Source organism: Fundulus heteroclitus, chromosome 1 (genome assembly GCF_011125445.2).
Source record: "Fundulus heteroclitus isolate FHET01 chromosome 1, MU-UCD_Fhet_4.1, whole genome shotgun sequence".
Lineage (NCBI taxonomy): Eukaryota > Metazoa > Chordata > Actinopteri > Cyprinodontiformes > Fundulidae > Fundulus > Fundulus heteroclitus.
The window spans coordinates 20761574-20785875 of NC_046361.1; the positions used below are offsets into that span (position 1 = coordinate 20761574).

At 40.5% G+C, this 24302-nt stretch overlaps 1 protein-coding gene across 2 annotated transcripts in view; it reads left to right on the forward strand.

Annotated features, from left to right (window-relative positions):
- znf385a (zinc finger protein 385A) overlaps window positions 1–24302 on the forward strand; it is a 112652-nt gene that overhangs the window by 7581 nt on the left and 80769 nt on the right. Inside the window, exon 1 of one of the 2 annotated variants that reach the window (XM_012866555.3) lies at window positions 16654–17038. The exons of the other annotated variant lie outside the window; for it this stretch is intronic. Within the exon in view, the coding sequence (XP_012722009.2) occupies window positions 17029–17038 (10 nt within the window). The 5' untranslated portion in view covers window positions 16654–17028. Of the gene's footprint in view, window positions 1–16653; window positions 17039–24302 lie in introns of those variants that run through there. 2 annotated transcript variants of the gene reach the window in all.

Consider the following 24302-nt stretch of genomic DNA (forward strand, 5'->3'; position numbering starts at 1 on the left):
CAGAACAGGACACACCTTGACACTTTCTTGTGCAGATCTCAGGTAACAAGTAGGAAAAACTCAAAGTTTGCCCAAACAACTCTGCTCAGTAGCAGGGTCGTTTCACTGAGTAATCTGTTGTCATAATTTAACTCAGGGTAAAGGCATCTAAACTTTCTGAAATGGAAAAGCCAGGGTATGCAGGAATTTACTCCAGAACTTACTCTGAATATCCACTAACTGAAACAATTCTTATATACCATAAATATCAAATGAATAAATAAAAATAAATTCAGAATATTTGTTAGAAAAGATCAAAGAACGACAAATACAGCAACATTGAGTAGATTACTTTGTATAGTTATTAAAGGACATTAAATAAATGAATAATATTATAAAAATAGAACATTACCAATAAAATGCTCTCAGGCCTTCAGCAAGGCAGTTTCAAAGGTAGGCAGTGATAGAAAAATTACTTCACTGCAAGATTTGCTTTTCCATTAACCAAAGTCCCATTCCAAAAAACAAACAAACAAGAATGAAAAATAAAACAGTATTAATAACAACAACAACAACAACAACAAAATATCAGTCTATTGGGTCTTTAGAAGAAAACTAAATCTAATTAGAGTTACAGTGATATTCGATATTGAATAAATTTGAATATTAAAAAGTTCTGAACAAAGGCCTTCTAACACCAAAGGACCTCAGTCTCCTCAGAAGATGGAGGCGACTCTGACCCTTCATGGTAAATGGTAAATGGCTTGTACTTGTATAGAGCTTTAACTAGTCTTGACGACCTCAAAGTGCTTCACACTACAGTTTAGTCATTCACCCATTCACACACACATTCACACCACTGACAGTGGTGAGCTATGTTAGTAGCTACAGCTGCCCTGGAGCAGGCTGACAGAGGCGAGGCTGCCATAAACTGGCGCCAACGGGCCCTCTGACCACTGTTAGCAGGCAATGCGGGTGAAGTGTCTTGCCCAAGGACACAACGACGGAGACATGTACAGGGTACAGGATATCAGTATTATGGGACCAGTCCAGCTTATTATTTAGGTTCGATCCCAGATACTGAAAACTGCCCACTAACTTAAAGGTATACTATGCAACCGGGGTGGATTTTCCAGCGAGGCTCCCCCCAGAGGGCGAAAGTAAAAGTGCACTGTCATAAAGATGCTCAGCTGTTCTGTTTCCTCCGTCAAGCCAGGCGCGGTTGTTTTGAGCTTAGCAGACAGGCGAACGCAACGAAAAGTGGAAAAAAACAGCAGTACAAACAATGACTAACACAGTGAAGGTATGAACATCAAGCTTCCCGCAGCGCTATCTTGGCGAGGCGGCCGCGGCGGCCGCCTCGCCAAGCCGCCGCGGCCTCGCCAGTTTTATTATTATTATTATTATTATTTTTTTTTTTTATGTTAGCCAGACGCTACCGCCACCGCCTCGCCAAGCCGCAGCCGCAGCCGCAGCCGCCGCGGCCGCCGCGGTAGCGTCTCGCCAACATAAAAAAAAAAAAAAAAAAGATAATAATAATAATAATAATAAAACTCGATATGCTTGCATGTTTATTTGACGTTAACACGCGGTTCTTTGTTGTTGCTTTCGCGCATGCATATAGTGAATGGCAGGGCAAAAACACATGGAGTTCTCGCCGTAAAGCGAGACTTCTGTGTGTGCGGGCCGTGAGCTCTTGCAATTGCAAGTGCGGTATTTCCCCCACAGACCCCCAGGGCGGCCGAGAAAACCTTTGTTCGACCTGAAATGACTCATTTAATAATCCAAATCGGTATGGAACACATTAATTAACTGAAAAATGTTGCATAGTATGCCTTTAATGTCCTCCTCCTGAATGTTAACCTGTAGATGAGGTAGTGTCCTTCTCCTAAAGTCAATATTGGTCCTTCGTCTTACTGGTCTTCAGGCACAAGTAACTGCACTCACACCAGTTCACGAAATCCATGACGTCCAACATACCCTCTAAGTCATGCCCCTCCAACACCCAGCTCAGAATAGCTGAGTCATCAGAGAACTTCTGAAGGTGACACCTGACTGAATTATAGTTGAAGTCCGATGTGTAAAGTTTTTAATTGTTGGTGATTTTAATATCCACGTCTGCTGTCCACCAAAACTAATGGCCAGAGAGTTTTTAGATTGGTTGAGGCTTTTAATTTGACAAAACAGGTCACTTGCAGTACATATGTCCATGGACACACTTTGGACATTGTTTTAACCTATGGCTTTCCCGTTAAAAATATCAATGTTATTGTTGAGGATGCAGTGTTCTCTGACCACGCCCCAGTAATGTTTGATCTTAGTTTGGCTGTTGACATGAAAATGCCTGTAGTGTGTCATGGTCGGCTTATAAAACCTGACACTGACACTTCTTTTTCTCACCTTTTTTCAGCAAATGCACAGAATCTTTTAAATTCTGCTGCATTTGGCACAGAGCATTTGATGAACTATTTGATTTCAGCATGGTCCAGGGTTTCGGACATTGTTGCTCCATGTGAAGTCATGTGTCCCAAGCCAAAGCAGGATCGATGGCTCAACGACAATATGCTCGCAACTCAGTGCGGCTGTCGGAAGGCAGAGCGAAAGTGGAAGAAAGACCGTCTCAAGGTCTCGAACCAGATTCTTAAAGAAAGCTGGAAAAAGTATCAGAGGGTGGTTAGGGTTGAAATAAACAAGTATTTGTCTGATCTAATCTTAAATAATCTTAGCAAGCTTCACATTCTTTTTAAGACGATTGATTCTGTTTTTAATCCTATTACATCCACTTCACTGGAAATGACAAGTGAATCTTGTAGTAAATTCCTTAAATTTTTTTATCAAAAAGGTGGATACTATCATGGCAGATATATCAGCTTTTACTATGAGTTCCTCTGCTGTTAATTGCTGCTCATTTGTTTTTAGAAAGTTTGAGCCTGTCTCTCCAGCTGTTTTAACAGAAATTGTTGTAAAGCTAATTCAGAATCAGAATCAGATATACTTTAATAATCCCAGAGGGAAATTACTGTTTCAGTCCAACCGCCATAACATAACATACATCACAAACATTTCAGGGGGAGACGATTTACTGAGGCCATGCTGCCAAGGACACCGCCTTACACGGTGCCCACAGGGCACTGCCATTGACTCTATGGAAAGATAGGGGCCACATATTTCACACTTTATCCTAATAACAGGATACCGTTTGAGATATCAAAAACCTCTGGCACGAGAAGCACAAATATGACGAGACACATAAGCAGAAAGGTTAACATTAGAGACTGGTCACGTGTAAGTTCATATGCTGTTGTGAGCATCAGTTCTGTGTGTCTGTTTGGGTGAAAGTGTTTATATTTCCATGAACGCTCTCCAGAGGCCATTGTCCTTGATGTTATCAACCAGCCAACAGTTCAGAAAGTATCCGCAGATGTCAGCGGGGGAGGAGGGAGCAGGGGAGAGTTCTGAGCTCTCCCACCATAACATCCAGGGAGTGTTATTGATAAGGGAGGCATAATCTAAATATTTTTTTTGTTATGAGGACAAGCTGCGCCGACGTTCCCTTCAGCTTTAAGTCATTGCTGGCTCCAAATGGTGAAATCCAATATTCCAATTTAGTTGGGCTTTTCCGTGTTTCACTTCCAGATTTTATCCCATCTCCCCTTGAGTTCAACCACCGAAGCCAGTCTGCGTTCCAGCATATCCAGCTTTTCGGCTCTGCACCTCCAACTTCAGAGTGTGTTCCTGAGCAAGGCAAAAAGGCTACTGACATCCGCTGTATTTGCCGATACATCAAAAATCTACCAAATTCAATAAGTAGAAATCCAAGTGTCATGAATCCAAACATGTATAAGTTTCCACGTCCAGGACTGACAAAGTTGAAAGACACACCGTTTTGCATCCAAGAATATAGGGTGTATCTCACAAAAAGAGTCAAATTGGGACAGGACGGGTCCCCTTTACGCTGCCTACCCGTCGGAAATTTTTTATCAATAGCATTGAGAGACCAACTTACCAGATCCATGGTTTTCAGAGTTCGGGTGATATGAAGAAAGTGCTCAGAAAGACAAGACATAGCAGCAGAAGCAGGAGAAGGGGGAGGGTGGATGAAGAACTGGAGAGGAGAGAAAAACGCGACCGACATCGAAGAGAGACAGAACAGAAGACCTTCTTCCTGTTCCACTGACCCGATCCCTCCTCGCTTTTTTATGGAGGTTTGGGACACCATTAGCCCAGTCGTTGGTGAGATAATCAACAGTAGTATGTCTTCTGGAACTGTGCTTCTTTCTGTAAAAAAGCAGCTGTTGAACCACTGATCAAAAAACATAGTTTGGATCCCATGACTCTTTCTAATTAGCGACCGATTTCCAAATTACCGCTGGTCTCAAAGATTTTGGAGAAATGTGTCTTGGCACAAGTGCAACCTTTTTTAGACAAACATAGCATTTTAGATCCTTTTCAGTCAGGGTACTAAAAATTTCACAGTACTGAATCAGCACTGTTAAAGGTTTTTAATGACTTGTTTTTAACAACTGATTCTGGCAGTTCAGCCATTTTAGTGCTTTTAGATCTTACTGCTGCTTTTGACACAGTTGAATACACAGTTCTTTTGGACTGACTGATTTTAAGGTTGTGTTTTTATCATCTCCGTCTTTTATCAAAGGTAAAACCATTTTTATCTTTTAACCTCTTTGATCAGGTTTTACACTCTTTTATTTCCAGCTGTCTGGACTACTGCAATGCACTTCATTCAGGCATTAGCCAACAAGCTCTCTCCCGTCTGCAGTTAATCCAAAACGCAGCGGCTCGTCTTTTAACGGGGACCAGAAAACATCAACACATTACACCAATTCTTGTGTCTCTGCACTGGCTCCCTGTTTGTTTTAGAATTGATTTTAAGATTTTATTGTTTATGTTTAGAGCCTTGAATGGGATGGCTCCTCAATGTATCACCGACCTCCTCCAGATTTATTCTCCGGCACGTACTCTGAGGTCTGAGGGCCATCTTCAACTAATACTGTAGTGCCAAAGTAAGACAAGGCTTAAAACCAGAGGGGACCAAGCCTTTTGTGTAGTTGGCCCCAGACTTTGGAATACTTTGCCCCTCCATATATGAACAGCATCCACAGTGGAGTGTTTTAAGTCTCGTCTTATGTAAGACCCACTTTTATTCTTTGGCTTTTAACACCGTGTAGTTGTGTGGTCCTCTGTGTCCTTTTTAGTTTATTTTTTTGTTATGTACAGCACTTTGGAAACTTTTTCTGTTGTTAAATGTGCTATATAAATAAAGTGGATTGGATTGGATTGGATAAAGCGTGAAGAGAAATGGTGACAGAACAGTACCTTGCAGGGCCCCAGTGCTGCAGACTATAACCTCTGACGCACAGCTACGCAACCGCATGTACTGAGGTCGTTCAGTGAGGTACAACTTTCCAATGCATCAGCTCTGGTTTGATGGTATTGAAAGCACTGGAGAAGTCAAAAAACATGACTTTCACAGCAGTAACATTCGTCTCCAAGTAGGTGAGTGCCCACTGCAGTACATAAATGACAGCATCCTCCACTCTGAGACCAGGCCTGTAAGCAAACTGCAGTGGGTCCAAAGCAGGGCTCACTACAGTGCAGAGGTCAGTAAAGAGAAGCCTCTCCATAATCTTCATCAGGTGGGAGGTGAAGGCAATGGGTCCGTAATGAGCCAATAACCTAGCATTTGCTGTTTTAGGAACTGGAATCACACAGGAGGTCCTCCACAGGACAGCGACCTTCTCCAACCTTAGGCTCAGATTGTCCAGGTAGATGAGGACCTCAGAGAGCTGATCTGCACAGGTCCTCAGCAGCCTAGGACTGATCCCATCTGGGCCTGCAGCCTTCTTCTTACTTCCATCCTGGGTGCCAAATGAGAATGATTTAGGTTGATTTTACATTAAATGTTTTACTTATTGTTCCTTTAAGATTAGAATATTACTCAAACCCATAAAAATAAATTTTCAATACAGAAATGTGGGATTAATGAAAAGTACGTTTAATACTTCCTTAAAGGTTATTTTCAAAAGGTACTTTTAATCTGAATGAGCCTCATTTGAACCCATATTCCAATTTATTGAATATGACTGTAGACTAATATCTTTAATAATTTTTTAAAAGCACTGTAAATTAATTCTAAAATGTGCAGATAGAGGAGATTTTAAAGTGTGTGTCATGTGAGCTGGCTTTTGGCAAGACCTGAAATAAGAGCCTTACAAAAATCTATTCTACAACTTAAAAAAGTATACCAAGTCCCCGATAATCAATGCAAAACAAATAATCAAACTATAAGCTAAATTTGTGTAATGTACTATATGTCTTGTCTGGGTTTTTTAAAAGACAATAACCTATTAAATAATGAGCAGCCTAAATATATTTTTCTGGGGTCAAGGCACCTGCAGTGGGTCTAAAACAAGCAGGGGATCATGAAATGTTCACTAAAATCAAATAAGACTGAAAAGTTAAACATTGGTGTGCTTGTTGGGATTATCTATTGATGCAATTATGCCCTGGTGTTGTTAAAGAGTAAAGTGACACACAAACCTATGTAAGTAATCGGCTAAAAAATAAATATGCAAAAAACTTCCCCAAAGTGACAGAACTTTCTTTCGGGTTTGTCAAACATTTCTGTCTTTCAATCTTATTTTTTTCCATTCCAAATGACATTAGTAGCTGAAGCAGCACACGTGAAAAACAAATAATAATAATGTGAGTGTATTTTTTATTTCAACATTATTCACCTTGAAATAAGCTGATTATTAGCCACTTTATTAAATGGCAATGCACCATCCTTAGCGTGCTAATAAAGTGACTTCATCATGTCTGTCCCTGTTGCATTCTGTTCTTTCATCTATCACCTTCCTACTCACCTACCCTTCCAGTGATGCCATCTGTCCCCTCCCCTGTGGCCCTCACCCTTCCCCTGTCCTTTGGCTTTCCTCCCCTGCGTTTTTCTTGCCCCGTCTTCTTGCCTATAGATGATACAGGATATCCATGCTCCAATTTCACCCTCTCATCATGACATCCATTAAAGTGGCGCTCAGCCCTGGGCCCCTGTTGGCCTGACAGCACATTAGACCTCGGCCCATTGAACGCCAACAAGGACCAGGTCTGAATTATTGATACCAACACAACTAATGAAGAAACCCTATCTCAGCTCTTTTTCTCTCCCTCCCTCCCTCACACACACACACACACACACACACACACACACACACACACACACACACACACACACACACACACACACACAGCAAAACATACATGGATATTTTTAGTGATAACAATTACTCCTCTTGCTTGTATAACATTTTAAGAAATTATTATCAGTGTTTCTTCCATTTCCTGCAGGACAACATCTGTGTTTTTTGTTGATCCAAGGCGTGAATTCCTTTCCTAACTTGCTTCTTCCACTGCTCAATGAAATGTTGGTTTGGTTGCTCTGGTTGTGGCTGTAGGAATTTTTTTATTTAATTTATTATTTTAGGCAATAGATGTGTAAGGGGAAAGGTTGTTGTGCATATCCACAGGCACGCTATTTCGAGTAGCTTTTTGTCATGGGATTTTACACAAAGGTGGTGGGTATTTGAGGCATTAAAGTCTGGCTGTGTTTACCTGCAAAGGCCTAGAGTCTTGCAAAAAAGTTTAAACTTTTAAGACTAGGCCAAATTAGTACATGAATATACCTTGACCTGAACATTTCCATTGTAGCATTGGTTTTATGTTTAGGGTTGTTGACCTACTAAAACCTCTGTCCCAGTATCATGCCTTTTGCAGTCCCCATCACAGCGATGTTGAGTGATGTGCAGGTTCATGACAGGTGAGGCAGAGAAGCCTCTAGAGTTTTGACAAACATATATGTTTGACCTTAATTAAACATTTAGTTAAAAAAAAGCTTTCAATCATTCTTTAATCAGTTCAATACCGTTCAACAATGCAATAACAAAAACAAAACAAAACATAAGGTCAAATTAGATTTGGGTTGATCCCTCTTTTTTCTATTAAAATGAAAAACTATGTATGATCTTACCTTTATCTGTGTATAAAGTTGATGCACCTGTCCTCCTTCATAATTATCTTCTTTACTGGGTTGTAAAAACTGTCCCTGTTTGCCTTAATTTTGGGCGTTGGCCTGCTTCATTGGAGATAATCTTCAAGGAGGAGAGTGGTCCTGGGCTGGTCCCAGTCCAAATGCATGTTTTCAGTCTTTTCAATGAGAAGAAAATAAATACAAATTAATTATTTGAAAATAAAATGCATGGAAAGCAGAAAAACGTGGTGTCTTGTGGCACAACCCATCTTTTCAGGTGTACCATTCTGGCTAAAAAGAGAGGGTCATCTTTTTTCTACTTGTTTGAAGCAGATCTTTCAGATCTGGAGTTGGCTGTCCTCCTGTTTTGACTGAAAATTCAGTTCTAAAAAAATCGTTTTGTTTAAAGATGTAATTTTCAATTTTGCCTAAACAAATTTAAATGTGTGTATCTTTGAACAGCTGCACCCTCTCCTTAGACGAAGACAAGGGCAGCAACCTGTTACCTGTTGTTCCCACGGGGCTCAGCACTGCCACCTGTAAATGTGGCACAGTACTTTTTGCCTCACTCATCAAATTTTAATCATGCATTTATGGCCAATTACAAAGACTAAATTTGTCAGACACATTTATTATATATTTTATACAGACTGTGGAATGTCAGTGTGTGTTTTACATATGTCATCAAACATGTCTATTGGTGACATAGAGACAGCTGCATCAGTCAGTGTGTGCAACACAGCGCCAGCAGAAGTGAGGCACAGCTAGTTAGGACTTGAGCTAGTTCAAGTGCCCTATCCACACAAGTTTCTTTTATACTTTAAACATCTAACAGAATCATTTGTCAGTACTCAAAATGTCAATATTTGTCGGTCTTTTTCACATTAAGAATTTCTCAAAAACATATTTAGATTTTCCCTTTATCAAAAATTCCTAAAAAAATGGCATCATTTCTAGAAATGTCTTCATTCATCCCAAAGACAATAGATCAAAAAGGTTATAGAAGCCATGCCTATATCTGGCAGTATATCTCTTAGTGCTTTCAAATGAGCTACTGGCTAGAGCGCTTTTCAGCCTAATGCTAAGGTGTTCTGTGTTGCGTTTTAAAGTTATGACAAACTTTATTTCCATGAGAGTTTTATAGGTTTTTACGATTGCTTACATTTTGTTATGATTGCATAAACACTAAAAACAAAAGAATTACATCATTAACAACACCTTACACTCAAGGAGCAAAAATTTGGACCAGATTCTCACCACTGTAAACACAAAGTCAGCCTTAAACATTTTGCAGAACAATACACACAGTGATTTGCAAAGTACTAAACAACTGTTTATGTTAAGACACAGAAGTATATGATGATGTCTCTTCCTTGCAATTCCAAAGCGCTGACTGACAAACCACCACACCAATGAACCAGTTGATAAAACACACACATCAGGTGTGCAAACTCATGGCTGCTTTATTATAGACACACCATTCAGGTTTGAACCCTACAAAAATGCAGCTGGTGTGATCACCTGCTTTCAACCTAAATGGAAGAAGTCAGCTGTGCAAGGATGGATCCATCATTTACAGTTTTTATCGATTGCTTTGAATCTACAAAATCCACATTTTTCAAAACAGTTAACACAGAGGCCTAAACAGTGGCAACAATGGTCAAAATTACACATTTTGTTTGCAAAATGCTCAAACTCTGCCAAAACATTTCAAATATGAACCAAAAGCACATTTTGCCCTCAAATGACACAACTTGCACACAAATGTTTGAGCCCTTCCAATCATTCGTTACACAAGGGGCAACAAAATACAAAATACCACACTCAATGTGAGTCAGTGCAGCATTGCTGGTCATTGTAGCCAAAGACTGTACGCAGCTTACGTGTCAATGTCATTTGTAGTCAAATTTGCCTTCTTGCAAAAAATGGATCCAGAATCAGATGTTCTGTGATCCAAATTTTATTGATTATTTGTTGTTGTTTTTTTTTTTTTTTTCAGATCGTGGCTAACAAATGAAATATTCCAACAGAAAATACTGGGGCAACCTGTCTGTTCTAGTCTCTTCTCTCTTGACGAATAGGCCACATGGCCTCATCTTCATCACACTCAATATTTTCCCTTGTGATGCACCTAGGGAAAAATCTTCTTGCATGCCTGATCCATCCTTGACATGCCTCTGCATCTATTTCTTGGGCAGCAGCAGTCGTTGCATTGAGAAAGGGCATCTGCTCATAGGGGCGGTGATCATATACCTTTGATCTCCATGCACTGAAGAGTTCCTCTATAGGAATAGATACAGATATATCTGCATATACTGTATAGCAACATTACCTGTTCTCCCGTTGAAAAACTCTTACAATGGATGCAACCTTGTTTCTATTGAGAAAAGGTTGGACTCATTGTCCCGCCCCTCTAAGTGATAGGCCATGATTTACCACATGATCAGTCACAGTTGCCCGAATTTCATCTGTAACTTGAGCCCTTCCAGGTACACCGCCACCTCACACATGGATTCCTCTTCCTCTAAGCCATCTACCTCTTACTCTCACTCTTATCTGCCTTAGACCATCCATGCTTGCAAAGAATAACACACAACATGGCACCTTTTATGGCCTGCAGACTGATTCCAAACTGAAAAGTTGTGTAAAGAAGTGTCAAACAGGTGCTTCAGTGATTTCATACCAATCAAGAAGTTTCTAAGAGCTGGGAACATTTAGTTTCTGTTTTGCTACCACAGCTAAAGCAGTGGAGTTTGGACTGCTTGAATGACATCTGCATTAACTGTTTTGCAAAAGGGTGGGGGAAATATGTCAAACCAATGAGAATGGGTTAACTCATTTGCAAGAGGTGTCTTTTGCTCTGCTGAGATGGTGATGGTGAAAACTGAGAGGTTGCCAGTTTCTTCAAGGTCAAAGCAATCAATATAAACTGTAAGACTCACGTTGTCTTGCCAATGAGGATATTACCTGCGATGTTGATGAAATTCTCTTGCCAGATCCAGCTAGGAGAAGAATATTTACTATAATATATGATACAGTTTTTCCCAATTGCTAAAACACCAAACCCCATTCTCAAAACCCAATTCTCAGTTCCCTAAACTATTTTTTGAATCATACACTATTTTGGCCAAACCTCATAAACTCTTCAGGTAATTAGACAGAATCTAAAAAACCTTTAAACACATTCTCAGGCACTAAACACATTTTGCACTGTGATTCACTTGCGTTGCAAAATACTAAACACTTACAGCAAAATATGAACACAACTCCAACACAGCTGTCACCTTTACCACACAGTTACTCAAAATTGAACACACCTGTATCTAATGATGTGATCAGGTCAATTGGGCGGTACAAAAGCCATGTCTGAAGTACAGGTGGCACATGTGCGAAGAGTTACAATGGCCAGAAACATATTGAGAGGCAAAGGTGTTCGTATGACAAGTGGTGGTGGAGGAGGAGGAAGGAGAAAACGAAAAAGCAGAAGAAGACAGAGAGCTATCATCACTGGTGAAATTTGGGCAACTATTGTACACCATGTTCTTGTTCATGGGCTAACAGTGAGAGAAGCAGGATAAATTCCAGCCTAATACGAGTAGCTACTCTGTGGCCACCATCATCCCTAAGCTTGCCTCCACCTGCTCAAATGTTGTGTTGTTGCTTGTTGTTGTAAGGTGCATTTAAAAATGGGAGGGCTGAAATTTTCCTCATCACACCATAGCTTTGCACCGTCATTGCCACACTTTGGGTCCACAACCTCCCCACCTCATGATGGAAGAATCCAGCCAGACTAAGGACCCAGCAACAGGCAGTGAAATGAGGACTCTTTTTGCGAATTGGGAGGTGGAAAGGAGTGTGCGCTGCTCGGAGGATTGTGATGAGGCAAAAATTGCCATTCTGGAGCTCCAGGCTGTCGGTACCGCCACCAGAAAGTGGTCCGTGGCTTTAGGAGTCACCTCTGGTTCTGATCAGCAGAGCATCAGCCCGCTGCCAGGGACCCCGTCAAAGGCACAAGTACACCTCACAGGTTGCCTCTAAAGCCGATACCTCACACTTCTTCCAGGATGCTCAGCTCCAACTTGACCCACCACTACAAAGTTCACACCTTGAAAGACTCAATTAGCTCAGGAGCATTCTTCCTTGCAACATCATAGGTTAGTTCAAATATCTACATCATTTCATAAACATAACCAACTTGACATCTCAGCTGGCCAAGGCCCACCTCATGAGAACTGCCTCGATATTCACCAGCTTGATTCCTTTGTTCTGGACATAGTTTTTCAATCCAGATGGTCAGGATTCAAATGTCAATGATTATCTTTGGGAGGTCAAACGTTGTGTCTTTGACTTTCCCTTTTCCTCATCTCGTGAGAAACTGAAGCTTATTTGAAAAACAACAGCTTGGAGCATTTATATTTTCATTAAAGCTCCAGAGATTTGTGACAGCTATTCAGCTCTTTCCCAAGCTTTGAAAGAAGAATATTTGTATACAGGGATCAGGCATCTGCAACTCTTGACACTTTTGCAGTTCTGAAAAAGGAATATTAACCACCCAGAGCATATTACTACTGCTTGAACAAGGATTATTTTCAGGGATGTAATACTCCAGGTCCTAAAGAGGACCACCTTTGTTAAGTCCTCGTTCCTTCATAATCTACATGAAAGTGTACAATATGATGTGACCATGCACTGTAGGACAGGTTTGCAGATATGCTCAGCTTGTTTGGGAAACATGCCTCCAATAAGACAGAGGAAAAGCGACTTAAACATTAAACAGTCTTAAACATTCACACAAATTCAGTTCTTCAGTGATCCAGCAGACTGAAAGGGGTGGAGATGGGGTGCAATAAAAACCTAAGCAGCCAAAAAAAAAGTCAGCCTTATCACAATGCAAGACCAAAGGGTAACATCCGTAAAGCGTGGAGCCATTCCAAAGAAATGGTCACAAAGGAAAACCTTGTGATTACCTGGAGATTCGTTCTCACTGAGTTCATGGCGTATTTGACAATATACAAACCCTAGTAACGGCAAAAGTAATTTCTTACACACTTTATTCTGTTTTATCGTTTTTCTTTTTTATTGTTTTCAAACTTAAAGGTATAGAGGACGATCTTCTTTTGGCTTCGAGTTCCAGGGGGATCATCTTATCTATTGGTTGTCCCAAATGCCACTTGTTGTGTTGTGCTCACCTAATGCCAATGTGCATCCATGTTCCTTGATATTTTCCTCTAGTTGCGCATGGACACTTCTAACGTTTACGCATCCAGTGAGTTTTGGTTTCAGCAATTCATTGTAGAGCCACTGCTCTCACTGTATACTTTGAAAATAGCTGAGAGTCGTAAGAAGCAAACTACCTTACAAGTTTATGAGAAAAAGAGGAAGGTCTCAGAAAAAAGAAACAAGACCAGAGTGTATTTGGGAGATTGGTTCACAAAATCCCCTTGAGTAGCAGAAGAGCAGGTAGGATGGTCTTGTGAATACGCAGTTATTCCAAAATTGACTTGGTTGTTTCTAATCTACATTTTTGGAAAAATCATCCACTATACCTTTAAGAAATGATGCAGTTTGAGCAAAAGTATTAAGATGCTGTTATGAAATTGGAATAAATGTTAAGAAATTATTGTAGGGAAGTGCATCTCCAGATTTAAAAGCCTTATTCAATTTTTTGAGCAATTCTTTTACTTCAATGTTCACTCACTGCCGTTGATCAGTATACTCCTGTATTTCTTTAGTCTCTGTCACATTTTCTAGACAGCTGTTGATGTAGTCAAGAAGAGTGGCTGTATACTCCTCCAGGTCCATGTCTGCTTCTGGAGTAGCTGCTTCTGTAAATGGGCCCCAATGTGTGGATTCAAAACAGTCCTGCAATTTCACTATAGCTCTCTCTGGCCAGATTCTCTCTGTATGATTGATTTACTAGTGAGATGTAATTTGTATATATTGGTCAAATTTAAGTAGCACTGTTTGAAGATTGGCATGATCAAAGTCCCCTGCTACCATAAAAGCTCCCTCTGGATGAGTATCCCGCTTTTTGCTAATCAGTGAGTGAAGCTGTGCTAGTGCTTTTTTTCTTCTTTTTTTTTTTTAGCTGCGCTAGGACACAAACAGCCATGATAAAAAAAAAAGCTGTTCTCTTGGAAGAAGATAGCCTGCATTTCACTGATAAATATTAAACATCTGGTGAACAGTAACTATCTAATGCAGCATCATCCATTTATTGTCTATCCTTGCTTATCTCTGGTGGGTCACAGGGGGTTGGTGCCTATCTCCAGCGGCCATTGGGCAAGTGGCTGTTCAACCCTGGACAGGTTGCCAATCTATGATAGGGTTGGTGCACCAGTTGTTGTTATTGTACTCATAAAGTCCCCCTCCTCTCCGTTTACCGGAGTCCCTGCTGCAGTCTGCTTCACTGGGTGACAGAACATCACAGCACAACAGTCCCTCAGAGACCTTTGTGTGTTTAACCACAGCTGCATTTTGTTCACCGTGTTGGTCAGAGATCGAACATTGACGAAGAATATGCTGGAGAGGGAGGGTTTGTACAGGGCATTTTGTAGACTAACTAATAATGCGAAGAGCAATCACTGGTTTAGTTAGCTCTTCAGGGATACTGCAGAAGTGTCTGAAATTATTTGTGAAAATTTTTCCATAGCATCTACCAGTGTTTGGTAGTGCCTCACGTTGGTATCTAAAACACACGGCATATACCACACTGTATACAAGTGAAAAAAATCACTTACAAAAGGTAAAAAGAGTAAACAGTGTTTGTTTACAGAGCACTGCGCTTTTGAATCCAATTGTGCTCCCACTAATTATTAATTTAATTTAGGTGGAGGACCATATCTTATGTTTGCAGCTCTCCAATATTCTGCTGGTACAGCTGGATTAATCCTGGAATTAATATACACACAGGTGGACTCTGCTACGTAATTTGGTGATTAGACAACTTCTAAAGGGAATTGGTTGCAATGGGGTCATTTAGGAATATCAGGTAAAAGGGACTGGATACAGTAAATACCAGTTTTCAGATTTCTTATTATAAAATATATACTGCTCAAAAAATAAAGATAACACTTGGAGTTACATTGTGTTGTTTAAGTGTTCCCTGTTATTTTTTTTTTAACAGTATATTTTGAAAATCATATATATCATTCATTTACAGTGATGCACTGTCTTATGTTGGTCTATCCAATAAAATCAAAACAACATACACTAAAGTTTGTGGTCGTAATGTGTCAAAATATAAAAAAAGTAAAAAACCATAAGGGCTTACAGCAGTGCTTCTTCACAGAGCGGTACTGGAGGTGTCCGCCTACCTCCTTAGTATTCACCCCACCATCCTTTGACCCACAGCCTCAGCCTGAGAGTGTGAGAATGGAAGTGGAAGAGTACAGTTAGAAAATAAAAAAGCAGAAAGAGAAAGCAGGACAAGGAGAGATTCCCGGAACATTAGACAGCTCTTTTCTGTCGCCTAAGGCTCACGTGGTTATATCTGTTGTGTTTGCAAGCAGGCCTGCCCAAGGGGATTAGTTTTTTTTGACAGTTTTGTTATGCCTTCTCTAACGCGCTGAGCTTCTGAGTAACGTCTGGCTGTGTGATTTCAGAAAACGTCTCTCCCAAGCTGTCCTATGATTTCTCCTTCATGAAAGGGTAACTGCAAGGCGAGAGCAATGCAGGAACATGACAGCGGACATTTTTTCTGAGTGGCTTCTTGGTGTGATGGAATTGGACCATTAAAAACTGTCTGTGAATCCTCTCTTCAATTAGTGACTGCATTGCTGAGGTCCCGTTTAATTTTCTCCTGGGTCCGACAGCTTTTCTCTCTCTTTGCCTGCATTTCCTTCTGGTCGTCTCTTCTTGTCACTCCACGTCTCTTCATCCCTCTGTCAGTTTGTGTTTAGTTTAATCTCTACCCCTCCTTTTTCTGCATCCTCCGCTCTGTCGCTTCCCATTTCATCTCTTCTTTTTTTTTTTCTTGGCAGGCCCCCCCCCCCACTCCTCTCTTTTCCAACAGCTCTCCTAGCCTGAATTCCAATCTCTCTGACAAAAGCTCAAATGTTGATAAAACGTCTAACTTTGCTTGAAAGGGTTACGAGATGGAAGGAAAGGACAACAGGAATGGGTGGTAAACAACAAGTGCAGTAAATAGATGTGGGAACCCGGGCTCCTGCAGGGGGGGTGGTGAAAATGAGAGGGAGACAGCATTTTCAGTCAAGCTCTGTCTCTCCTTCATGACTTCCACTCTGCATGATGACAAGTGTCTGCCGCCGCTCCCATTGGCCAAGTCTGCCACCAATCAGAGCAAAGGCATGTAAGGTGCCTTTAGGTTATACCCAACCCCAAAAAACAAGGAGCAGAGAGAATGTGAGACTAGGAAAAGCGTGTGTGTTTTTCAGAGACCAAAGAAGCTGCTGACTTTACATAGCACCGAGGACGTTTTCCAGTTTTTTTCTTCCTTTGAAGCTTCCCTCAAAATGGTACAGATAATAGGAGAGTGCTTGTCAGCTGTTTGCTGGAGACCACTGCATTTCCTCCTGGCTGCTGTGGAGTAGAAGATCAGTGCTCTGTATCCCTCCCCCTCGTGATTGGCTGTCACACTTTAGACTCAACCCCCCCCCCTCTCTTTCTCTCCTTCACCGTCCTCTACTCTCCACACTGTCCTCAGGCATACCTGAGCCACCGCTGCAGAAACACTGGATCCCACTCCTCCTCCTCCACGAGCAAACGCATCCGCACGCTCTCTCTCTCTCTTGCACACACACAGTTTTTCACCTGGAGAGAGCAGGCGCAAGGGACAACATGTGCAGCAGCAGTCTGTCCTCACATCCAGCACTGCCTTTCTGAGTTGCCTCTTTCGGGAGAGTGGAAGTGGGGTGGGGGGGTGGGGACGACTCTGATTCTTTTGGAGCCGTTGTTGTCTCTCGGCAAAAGTAGGAGAGACTCGGGCAGTGGGGGAACACCTGCCAACCCCAGGGGACACCAAAGGAGACACAAACACACACAGCATGATTCTGGGTGAGTTGTCTCTGTCTTTTTTTGGTGCCTAGGATTTTTGGTGAGGTCAGCCACTAATCCCTACTTAAACTTGGCCACCGGCAGCTCCAGATTAATGCCATGTTCTGCTCGTCTGCTGCGCCTGGATGAATCTTTAAGTCTGGTCGGCGTGCGTAATTGCGGTGTGCCATTCCTGAGGCAGGTGTGAGTGATGACAGTGAAGGTCAAAGTGTTTTGGAGCAGTTTGGTCACATGACCAGACTCAACCATTCCTACGTTCTGCCACAGGAGGAGAGCTGACAGAGATGCTTTTGTCCAAAACTTACTGATAAGGGATGCAAATTTATACAAATAGACAGGACCACATGTGGAAAACTGACCTTTTCTTACATCTCTTGAGATAACATAATAATTTGCTTACAAAAACCCAATGTAACCATTCATGCATGACATGTAGTTTCCAGTTAATCTTACATTGTTGCTCTGCTCTGAGTCAGCCAGCCAGCAGTTTCTTCTTTAGTATGCTGCTCTCATCCTGACCATGCTTGAAAGAGGCAGTTTTGTGGGCACACAGAGGATGAATCTAGTGGCTGTTTGAACAGGATAGCGATACGTGTTCTAGAGTCTTCTAATTTGTGTATTTCCGTTTCTATGAGACGGTGTGTGTGTGTGTGTGTGTGTGTGTGTGTGTGTGTGTGTGGAAAGGGGGTTCAGCATTGTAAACGTGCGTGTGTTTGCCTGTGTTGCTATGTGCTCTGAAGGAGAGGCCACTTTGTTTTAACGCATGCCTGGGCTGATTCAGGCACAGCTCCGCTTCTCTGCCCACCCGGCAGGCATGTTTTTCATGCAGACATCTTTAATGATTATAGGGAGTTGTGTAGCGTGTGAGCTGTGAGAGCTTGGAGAGATGTGCATGTTAAAGAGCGTGTGTGTGTGTAGAGTTGATGCCTGTTAAAGTATAAAAAAAAAAAAAAAAGTTTTGCCGAACTGCACCAAGAAATCCTCTTGTCAGGTTTTGCAGCCGGTAAAAAGTGAATATTTGCAGTCAACAGATAGACATGTACTGTCTTGATCGGGTTGCAGGTGGTAGCAGCTGCCACAAATGATATCCTGGATGTGTTAAAAGCAGCGCAGATACACCACCTTAATGGTTTTAGCTTAAGGTAGTTATTACGCTGTCACTTTTAACTGTTAAGGAGTCTAGGCAAAAGTAATAAAACGTGGAATTTATCTTTTGAATGAGGGCCTTTGCAAAAAAGCACTCAGGCTATGCTGCTTTCACTACAGATTTTTACAGCACATTGACCTCATTTAAATAATATTGTACTTAAGGCAAAACCCTGCACCTTCACATCTAATAGCTAACCAATGCTTCTACTCATTAAAGGGAAAGCTGTGAGCTTACGGAGTTAGTTTCTGTTACAAAGTTAGCCTGAGGAAATGCAAAATGCAGTTTTCAAATTATATTTTTGTTTATTAAGAAAAGAAACACCTTTTCAAACTAACATGGCTATATGTGAGAAAGGGATCTACAATAAAAAATTATTGTCATGTCTGGAAACATGAAGTAGACTAAAAGATGTCAAACACAACATATCATTCTTGATCTAAAAGAAAAAATATGAACAGATAAAAAAAAGAAACCCTCCAAAGTTTTTGGACTCCAGCAAAATATTATGACAATAATTCTCCATAAATGTAAGAAATGCTGAACAGTTTTGAACCTTACCAGGAGTACCAGGTTCAGAACAACAGCTGAAGCACTGCAGGTCTCAGTCGCCTCAGGTAAGGTCAGTGGTCAGTGAGAAGAAGTAAGACTGGTTCAAGAACTTCAGTGCTCCAACACAAAAACTATAACTAAACAAAGGGAACTGAAACACCTATCTCAAGTTTTCCAAAAAAAGTACATCTTGATAATCCCCAAGACTTAAATATTCTGTGGATCGACGAGACAAAAGCGGTGCTTTTTGGGTGGTGTGTGTCATGTTACATCTGGTTTATAATTAACACAGCATTTCAGAAAAAGAACATAACTGCAGTCAAACGTGGTTGGTGATCTGGTGATGGTCAGAGTGGATTTGTTACTTTGGGATTTTGACAGCTAGCAAAAATTGATGGAGACCCAAATCTTGGTCTCTGTAAGAAAATACTGAAGGAGAATATCTGGCTATCAGTTCATTACCTTAACCTCAAGTGAAGCAGAACAATTATTTAAAGCACATCAGCAGTCCTCATCTGAATTGCTACAAAAAAGCTTTGGAGAGGCCTAGTCAAAGTCTAGCCTTAAATCAGATTAAGATGGTTTTGCATGACCTGGTTAGTCTGAATAGCATTTTTTTCCTTTAATAAATGAAGTCATCATTTGAAAAATGTCTTCCGCATTTACTCAGGTTATCATGGTTTGACATTTCGCATGTGCCGTTACAAATTAACAAACTGAAGAAATCTGCAGAGGGAAAATTTTTTTTTTCACAGCACTGTAGTGAGTAATTCAGCATTTTTGGTGATTCTCTTATCATAAAGGGTAACATCATGGCAGTGACCTTGACATTTCTCCTGCGAGTTTAGCTCGTGCTCCAATCAGCACATTTCCTGACTAAGCTCGTTGATATCAACCTTGTAGGTCGTGATAACATTTTCCAAGATAAATGCCACATACACCATTTGAAGAGAGAGAATTTTGAGCTTGGAAATTTGTGTGCGACGCCTGTACGGTGAGAACAAGGCTATGTAAACTGCACGCTTCACCAACTCTGGCCATCAGTCTTTTTTTTTTTTTTTTTTGTCCCCTGTTTTCTCTGACCTTGAGCACAAAAACATCCCCATTCACGGTTCATGTTGAGACTGCGACTCAGTGGTTGACGAGCGCTGCAGTAGACCTGGCAGAGGCTTCAGGCGGCTCTGATAGTGACCACGGTGCCGATGCAGATAACAGCAGCTGATATTTGGCGAGCATAGTTATGTGGTTGACGTTGGCGCCGCAGCAAGTTCTGCAGCTTCTCTTGTTGACTTTGTAGTATATCAAACATGTTTGGAGAGAGCTGTTACGGGATGCTCTCAACATGTTGTATTAGAAACCAGAAAAGAGAGATGCCTTTAGGGAGCTCATGGTATGACACTAACTTTTGGATAAAAGATCCCTCTGTTGTGTCATTCCACTCACACCAAATGTGCTATCAGAAAGCTGTCTACCGATATTTTCTCTTTCAAATTCAATTTAAAAGCCCCATCATGACAGTTTTTTTTTCCCTTCTTATTGTTTTTTAGGGTGGGGAGGGGTAAAGCCTCCACCATGTCGAGCACAGTTCATGTTTGAATGTTTTTCCCCTGTCTCATCTGTCTTGTCTGTTTGAATCAGACTCTGAATCCAGGGCTTTCCGGTCAATCTGTCTCTTTGTCTCTGTGTTTGTGTGCCCATGCAGGCCTAATCTGTCTTCACGAAGTCTGCCTCTATGCTTACCTGCATGTGTAGCATAGAGGCTTACCTGCAGCTACGCATGCACCCCCATTCCCCACTCACCTCGACACAGAGGTCAAATGTAATAAACATCTTTTAGAAAGTCAGCATTTTTCTTTGGTTTTTGTCACAACATGCTCACTTTCTTCGGGTCGAATGGACGGAGTAATTGTGTTCAGACATTTGGTATGCACAATTTGTCATATAATTATTAGTTATTGATAATCTGCATATTTGGGGAATCACTTGAATGCATGAATTGTGGTATACATTAAAAACTGAAATAGAAATGTAAAAGTGAGGAAAATACTCAACCAGGAATTGTGCTTTCGAGAGGTTTGTTGAAGATGCAAATAAACGTGGTAAAGCACTTCAGTCACTTTCTGTTTCAGCTTAAAAAAACAAACAAAATCTGCAGCAAGGCTGACAATTATTCATAATTCTGGCAGATATAGATTTAAAGTTATTTTCGTTCATTTTGCTGGAGTCCATTTAGTAGGCATGGTACTATCAACTATTCTGTGGCTACCATTTGTCTAATAATCTCCCTGGGTTGATGCAACTTCGCACAAACCCAGCTCTTTTGATTTTCTGTTATTGGCTGGATTTTTGAAAATATTCGGAATTTCTCATAATGTAAATACAAAATATACTTGGTTACTTTTTTAAATTTGTACTGCTGTTAACAACATTGCCAAGGATCATTGTTGAAGCTTCACTTTAATAAAACCATATTAGAGTTTCCTTAGAAATTAGTAGAATTTGTTGCTTTCGATGGTAAAAATCAGTTCCACAGTAACAAAATGAAAAATGGACTACTATAAACCAGATAATTGAGATTTATGGTTATCATAAATCATAAATCAGTCTTGGGAAGGCAGCTCATTCTTTAAAGATTTTTTCTTAGCAATATCTGAAATGTTTTTGTAATAATTTCTTTATTTATGTAAATTTAGGAAATTAGAATTTTCTTGAAGGGCAAGTGCCTTTCTTGAATTTTAACATTCACACAATGTTGGTATTGTTTGAAAGTTCTTTAAAATGTCTTTCAGATTTTTGTTGACATACAAAGATATGATTTAGCCACCCTGTCATCTATTGTTGCACCTTATCCAATCTAATCCTGTTTTATTTATAAAGCCCTTTAAAAAACCCTCAATGAGAACAAAGTACTGTACAGTGCAAAACAAACAACCAGCAAACACTAATAAACATAATAGTAAAACCAATACAACAAATAGGAGCTAAAGGGAAATAAGATGAAATAAAAACAACCATAAAGTCAACAAACTAAATGGGAGCAAAAGCTTTAAAAGCAGCTGATGGAGATGTCTGATGCACAATGGGGGGATATTCCATAACTTAGGCCCCAACACAGCAAAGGACTGATCCCCTCTGACCTTAGAGTCCAGACCCGGTTCTGGATGTATTCAGAATCAGCTGAGTAACAGAGCTGAGAGACTGGGAAGGTGTGTAAGGTTGTAGCATCTCAGAGAGGTGCAGAGGGGCAAGACTATTTGAAGATGTAAAAACCAATACCAGAACTTTAAAACGGATTGGCAGCCAATGCAGACATTTTAAAACAGTAATGTGTGCCATGTGGTCTGATTTTCTTGTGATGCTTTTTTGCACCATCTGCATACGAACAAAAGCAGAATCACTGATCCTGTCATAAAGGGTTGTAGTAGTCCAGCCGAGTGTCGACAGAAGCATGGACTGCTGTTTCAAAGAGATGCTTAACTTGGCCAGTTGCCTTAAATAAATGTAAAACTAGATTTCAGCATCACTTAAATTATTAAATGACATTCTTACACAGAAGAGTGTAATAACACATGACACAATTTCTTCCTCCTCTGACTTTATTTTTAAACACAGATTTTTTTTTTAAATGGCTAACTTTGAGCCTTTTTTCCTTTAGTATTAGCTTTGATGCTCATGTGTTGGTGTTAGTGTAACATGATTGACTTCTCTTATGGCAAGCCACACTGAGTGTGTGTGTGTATTTGACCTCACACACAAGCACATTGATACTATTTTTAGTTTGTCATTCCAGTCAGAAATTTTACAAAAGTCTGTAATGCGTGATGATGTGCTGGTTTATACACTATCTACCCAAACAGAAACAAGAAAGGGATTTTTCACAATATCAGTGTAGTTTTTGTAATTATAAAAACTGAGAAACCAACAAATGTTTCCTTACTGTATTTCTTTATGGTTTTAATTGTACTCCTCATGAGCCTACCTGTTGTTTTTCCTCATCTGCAGTGTGTTTTACACCACCCTCTGACTGAAAATTAGAATATTAGCTGTTTTCAAATTCAGGGGCTGCATCCTTTGAAGGCTGCATTTGTAATCCAATTACGTCACAGCGCGGCAGCGAAGGCTGTGTAAGTTTGAAGGCACTTCCAACTGCAGCCTACAAACGTGTTCTTCGTTTCCTCAGATTTAAAGGATGGGATCAATGTATTATTTGTTGCCCGACCATTCACATGATTCATCGCAGGTCAAACTGGACTGTTGAAGCGGAAATGGCAATGGCAATGGCGAAAGAGAGCGTCAAAAACTGAAAGTTTGAAATTCTACACTTTCTGTGACACAAACTTAACTTTCTAGATGTTTTTAGGCTTGAATGTAGCTGTGTAAAACTCAAGCATCTGCTCAGTTTATATTTATATTTAAGTGCTCTGACGTTTTCGGAGATGTCCAATCCCGCTGCGCTGTCAGCCAACTCGCTTCGCCAGCTGTCTGCTGACCGGGCAGTCTAGGCTAGCTGTACCCTGTGAGGATATCCGACTCACGGCGCCTTGTTTTCAAACTACCGCAGGCTGTCACCTCTGAGTGGACGTTAAACACAGATTTAATTCAGTAAGACGATATCTAACAGTTCACGTTTGGTTTATTTCAGTGTTTCATTTTCCATCCATCCATCCATTTTCTGACCCGCTTAATCCCTCATGGGGTTGCGGGGTGTTCCATTTTTTACTGTGGAAATTGGTTTGACTGAGATAAAAGGTAAACATCATAACAAGAGTTTTTTTTAACTCTAATGACTTACTGGAGAGCTGGAGAGTCAATTAGGAAATTAGTAATTTGCTCATCTTTAACATATGCTTGCAGTGATAGTACCACAGCTGGAGACTCTCAGAGATTAAATAAACAAACTCAGAGCAAAAGTTCAAGCTCCAGACATACAGTAATATTAAATTTGGCCTTAAGATTGTGGAAATATTTTCTACAAAAAGCAACATTTCTGAAAGTTCCCCTAACCCTAAATATTTAGGGGTATATATATATATATATATATATATATATATATATATATATATATATATATATATATATATATATATATATTTAAATTTGGGTTCTATTTTTTAATTTTTTAATTTTTTTTGGCTTCACAGTTTTGTACCTTAGGCTATTACAGCTGCTAGGTGCCAAAAGGTTTGCTGAGGGGAGGGCAAAAGCACCTGGTAAGGGCTAGATCGTCCAATTTAACAACTACTCCCTTCAGGCCTTCTTCTACATCCTTTGAAGGACCTGATCTATGTAAGCTTGGTGCTGCCCCTGAATTTAGAAATGGTTCTTATTATCCATTCTGGTCCTGAAAACCTTGGCTTTAGATAGGCATCCACAGAGAGTCCAGGAACAGTTCATTACCTCACAGACTTAGTTGAGGAATTTATGGACTATAAGTATGAATTAGGCTTTAAGGCACAGGACTGGTGCATTCACCAACCAGGAAAATAAGGGATTTTTGAGTTGCCTTTTGGCTAATTACTAGTCTGGGCTGATAAAGCTGAAAATCAGTCAATTTGTCTGTGCAAC